General features: G+C 34.6%; 1 protein-coding gene across 1 annotated transcript; it reads right to left on the bottom strand.

Moving 5' to 3' along the window:
• Positions 1–306: 306 nt before the first annotated feature.
• LOC111490407 (berberine bridge enzyme-like 8) lies at positions 307–3,481 on the bottom strand. Its single transcript, XM_023139011.1, has 3 exons — positions 3,004–3,481; positions 1,892–2,516; positions 307–965 (listed from the first exon to the last, which is right to left on the bottom strand). The coding sequence occupies exons 1-3, from the start codon at positions 3,439–3,441 to the stop codon at positions 421–423; spliced, it is 1,608 nt and encodes a 535-aa protein (XP_022994779.1). The 5' UTR covers positions 3,442–3,481; the 3' UTR covers positions 307–420.
• Between the last annotated feature and the right edge of the window lie 1,803 nt (positions 3,482–5,284).

Raw genomic sequence — 5,284 nt, 5'->3', positions numbered from 1 at the left:
CATTATTCCAGAAGTCACGCAACAATATACAACAATGAAGCTGAAGTTGATTGATCTAAATATATTTATTATTTGACACCTGTTATTTTAGGTCAATAGTGATGAGAACAACTATTAAAACAAAAAAATTCTTCAAATTGTCACGTGTCTCTTGCTCTCGAGCTAAATTAACAAATATATTTGTTCCTATCTATTCTCTTAAAATATTGTTTCTTGTTCTTGTTCTGGTTTTATAACAACAATGACTTTTTAAGGTAAAAAATAACTTTTATATTTTAGGTAGGATCAAAATAAACACGTCACATCTAACTTGAATAGAATAATGATACACAAACTAAAGAATCGACATGAAATTACATATTTATGAGATCAGAGTTTCAAGCCCAACCCACATTTATTGCATTAAAATCAAATCATCATCTATCTTCCAACATATGGAAACCTAGGAATACTTTGTTCATTTCTAAAAAAGTTATGAGGATCAACCTTAGTCTTGATCTTAACCAACCTATCAAAGTTGCCTTCAAAGTATTTGATACCAAAAACCCTCCCTTCATAGTAACTCCTCTTCCCATTATGGTTAACACCAATATCAAGGTCTCTATAGTTCAAGAACGCAGTTCTTGGGTTCTTAGCCACAAATGGTGTCATGAACTTGTAGAGTTTCCTTGTCAAGTCTATGAAATGGTTGGCTTGTTGGGTGCCTTGTTCATCCCAATTTGTTGCGTATTGGATCTTCCATAGGTTACCAGCTCTGTGGGGAAATGGTGTGGCGTTTGAAGGGATCTCCGCCATTCTTCCGCCGTATGGGTTGAATGTCATCGTGGGTTTCTCAAGTTCTATCATTTTCTTCCATATTTGGTTCAGTTTTTCCTTTGGAATTAGGGTTTTCACGTAGTCGGACTTCCGTTTCAGATGGGTCAGGACTTGTGGCGTTCGGGAAAGTAGTTCATCCACCGATGTTCCTGTGATCACATGTCGGCAATTTAAATTAGGGCTTGTCCTTTTTAAGGTTTTTTTTTTTTTATATTGATGTTTTTTTTTTTAAGAGAAAAAACTGTCTTTTTTTAAGCTTAAAAACCCAATATATATATATCTTATTTTTCATATAAAAAATAATATTTTCCAACAAAAAAAAATTGGATAACAATTTATTAAAAAAAATCTTTTATTTCTTAATTTTTTGCACCTCCTTATGTTCAAGAAACTAAGAACATAATTTCATCCTCCGACTTTTAAGGGTGTTTTTGGGTTTGGTTGGGTCGCCTTTAGACATTTTAAAAAAAAAAAATCCAATATAGTTGTTCGAGTTGAAAATTTTTCAATTCAAACAATTTTTATTAAATAATGAACCAAATCTAACCGAACCATAAATTTTTTGGGTTGTCTTGATTCGGGTTGTTTGGGTCATTTATTAAAAATTTTATTTTTAATAAAAGTAAAATGTTAGTTCGTAAAACATACATTTATTTATTTTCAAACATTAAATTAAGATTTGTAACTCAATTTCAATATAAATAATAAAAAATTACCAAATTAAATAGAAATAAAATAAATTTATTATATATTAAGAGTATATTTTTTAAAAAAATTAACCATAAATTCGGATAGGTTTGGATAACTTAAGCTAGCTTCCCGAGAATTCATGAACTAATCCTATTTCTAAAATTTTCATTTATTTCAACTCAGTTCAACCCGATTCAAATAAACTCATAAACCCAACACAAATCATAAGAGTTGGATTAAGTTGATCGAGTTTATTAGATGTTCGAATTTTATGAACCCTCCTCCCCCAATAAATTATAGTTTTTCTTTTAAAGTTTTGTTGGTTAAACCTTAAAATTTGCAAATAATTTTGACAAATCTTATGAGTAAAAAGAAACATTACTACCTTGAGGGAAATTTGTCCAAAACAGCACTGATTGAAGCCAACTCATTTCAAGACAATCTGATTTCTTCAAACCCAATTTAGGGAAGCTCTTGTTCATGACAGACAAAAGCCTTTCGGAGTCTCCAAGGAACAACGCAATGAACGTAGCTCTCAATGTCTTCTTCCCACTCCTACTTCCATTGACAACATCGAAGGTGACCCTTATGAACAAATCTTTGTCGATCACATGCGCTACCCGTTGCCATTGATCGACAATCTCGGTCACGTCATTGTCTTCCAATGTTCTTCCTACTCTGAACACCGTTACCGTCTCTGGTACACGAACTGTTCGGATTTTGTACGCTACCACCACACCAAAGCTCGATCCTCCTCCGCCTATGATGGCCCAAAATAGATCCTCCCCCATTGCTTTTCGGTCGAGGAGGTTCCCGTAGACGTCGACTATCTTCGCATCGATGATTTGATCGACCGAGAGACCGTATTTTCTCATCATGTTACCGTACCCGCCACCACCGAAATGGCCACCGACACCCACCGTCGGGCACACTCCGGCAGGGAAGCCATGGAATTTGATTTTCTCTGCAATTCTATAGTACACTTCTCCTAGTGTGGCTCCTGTTTGAACCTAGTAAATGATATATTACAACCAATCAAACTATTAAAGCATAACTTTAATATTCATAATTATTTTTCCCAAACCTAACCTTTTACTTTTATTAAAAACAAAATTAGGAATAAATAACTCAAATAACTCAAACCAATCTGACTCAAAATATTTATGATTGGATTAGGTTCATTATTTAATAGCTCAAGCCCATCGCTCTAACGACCCATGCTCACCGTTAGCAGATATTGTTCTCTCTGGATTTTTTCTTTCGAGGTTCTCCTTGAGATTTTTAAAACGCGTCCGTCAGAGAGAGGTTTCTACACCTTTATAAAAGATGTTTTGTTCTCCTTCCCACCGATGTGGATATTAGAAATAAAGTTCGTTTGGGTTGAAATAAATGTTTTGAATCCGACTCAACTCAGCCCACAAACATTTTTAACGAACATGTTCAAATTCTCATATTTTACTTTTGTTGAACTAAAAAACAAACAAAGATAAAACATACCCAAGCTGTCTCGGTTTTGACATCGACACTGATATCTCGAAGGTTGAACATATCGAGAACAAAGAACGGGACGACATCGGAGACGTAAGAAACCCCTTCGTAATCATGGCCACCGCTACGAATCTTCATTTGAAGATCATGAATTCGAGCACATAGAATTGCAACTTTAACGTGAGATTCATGGAGAGCCGTGAGAATAAGGAATGGTTTCGGAGTTGTAGAAGTATTGAATCTCAAGTTTCGAATGTAAGTCTCGAGAACAGAAGAATAAGAAGCATTGTTAGACGTAAAGATCGCCGGAGCAATCGGGTACGACGGCGGAGAGTGGCGGAGAAGACATTGAAGGAAATTTTCGGGAGCTGTTGTTGCAGAAGCAAAGAACAGAAGAGCTGAAAATGATAAGAGAAAGATTGAAAACCTTGAAATCTCCATTTTCATGGCGGATTTTGTTGTTTGGGAAGATGGGTTTGGAGTTGTTGAGGGAATTATTTATAAAGATTTAAACTTTTTTGGTGACAAACAAGATTACTACTAAATGTTGTGACATTTTGACCAACAAAAGTTTCAACGTTTCCGGTAGTTATTTTCCGACCAAAATATAAATATATATTATTGAATTAAATGGTCAATGATGCTACAATGATTACCACGTCAGATATAAGTCACCCATAACATCAATTTGATTGTTTTTGTTTATATTTAATATTAGAAAATGTTTATTTTATTTAAATTTTATTACCGACTTGGGATCTCATAATTTTATCTCTTATTTGAGCCTAGCATTTTGACGGATACACGGCTCAGTGTCTGACTTTTATTAAGAATGTTTCGTTCCCCTCTCCAGTTGATGTGGGATCTCACAGTCCATCTCTCTTGGAGCTCAGCGTCGTCGCTGGCATACCATTCCATGTCTGACTCGTCGATGTGGGATTTCACAGGCCATCTCCCTTGGACGCAAGCGTCATTGCAGTAAGGAATATTTCATTCCCCCCTCCAGTTGATGTGGGATCTCATAGTTCATCTCTCTTGGAGGCAGCGTCGTCGCTGACATACCACTCGATGTCTGACTCGTCGATGTGGGATCTCACAGTCCATCTCCTTTGGAGGCCAGTGTCATCGCGGTAAAGAATGTTTCGTTCCCTTCTCCAATCGATGTGGGATCTCATAGTCCATCTCTCTTGAAAGCCACCGTCGTCGCTGGCACACCGTTCGATGTCTAACTCGTCAATATGGGATCTCATAGTCATCTCCCTTGGAGGCCACCGTCGTCACTGACACACCGCGCAGTGTTTGGCTCTGATACCATTTGTAATAGTCTAAGTCCACTGCTAGCAATATATTGTCAACTTCGTTCGGTTATAAATTTCACCGTCAGCCTCACGATTTTAAGACACGTATGTTAGAGAGAGGTTTTCATACTCTTTCCGGGAATGTTTCGTTTCACAATTAAATAATCTAATTTAAATTTAATTCTAAAACTAAATAATTCTCGTTAATTTTTTTTTTCAATAATTCAACCAATTTTGAAATCTACTATATATTAATGATAATTATAATAAAAATGAAGGCTTGAAATAGAGTTTTGAAATTAATAATACAATTTTGCTACATTAGGTCAATTTTATTATATATTTTAGTGTTTATATTTGAACATATTAATGATTTTTTTTTGTTCACACGTAATATAAATATAAAGATAAAGATAAGGTTAGGTAGAAGGAAAATGAATTATATTATTTTTTATTTATAATATTGTCTATCTTAATTTCGATAATGACTTTTATTGTAAAAATGTCTTTTTTGGTATACAAATATCACTTTCATAACATGACGTGTAATATTTTTCTTCAAAAAGCTATTTGATAACATAGACTAGGTTAACAAATAAAACTATCTTCACATTTATACGACGTATAAAAATGCTGACTAATACTTCGTCATTGATTTATTTCTCCACGAGTTAAATTAGCCAAAGGTGCGTGTTCGTGAGTCCAAATATGAATCTATGGTTTGAATAATAATAATAATAATAATAGATATGCTCGTATTGAGAATATGGATAGAATATACCTTTGGTCCCTAGAATTTGAATTTAATCTCTATTTGATCCCATTTTTAAAAAAAATCAACACTTATTGTGATATCCCACGTTGGCTTAGGAGGAGAACGGAACATCCTTTATAAGGGTGTGAAAATCTTCTTCTAGAAAACGCGTTTTAAAACCTTGAAGGAATCCCGAAAGAGAAATCTCAAAGAGGACAATATCTGTTAGCATTGGGTT

The sequence above is a fragment of the Cucurbita maxima genome, unplaced genomic scaffold (assembly GCF_002738345.1).
Source record: "Cucurbita maxima cultivar Rimu unplaced genomic scaffold, Cmax_1.0 Cma_Scf00015, whole genome shotgun sequence".
Classification (NCBI taxonomy): domain Eukaryota; kingdom Viridiplantae; phylum Streptophyta; class Magnoliopsida; order Cucurbitales; family Cucurbitaceae; genus Cucurbita; species Cucurbita maxima.
The sequence above is the reverse complement of the archived record's forward strand: the minus strand, read 5'-3'. Positions and strand labels throughout refer to the sequence as shown.

Excerpts from the sequence above, each read along its gene's own strand:
- LOC111490407 (XM_023139011.1), bottom strand. The coding sequence starts at position 3,441 with ATGAAAATGGAGATTTCAAGGTTTTCAATCTTTCTCTTATCATTTTCA. Across the intron at positions 2,517-3,003 it reads TCAAAACCGAGACAGCTTGG|GTTCAAACAGGAGCCACACT; the intron begins GTATGTTTTATC and ends ATCATTTACTAG. Across the intron at positions 966-1,891 it reads TTGGACAAATTTCCCTCAAG|GAACATCGGTGGATGAACTA; the intron begins GTAGTAATGTTT and ends ATGTGATCACAG.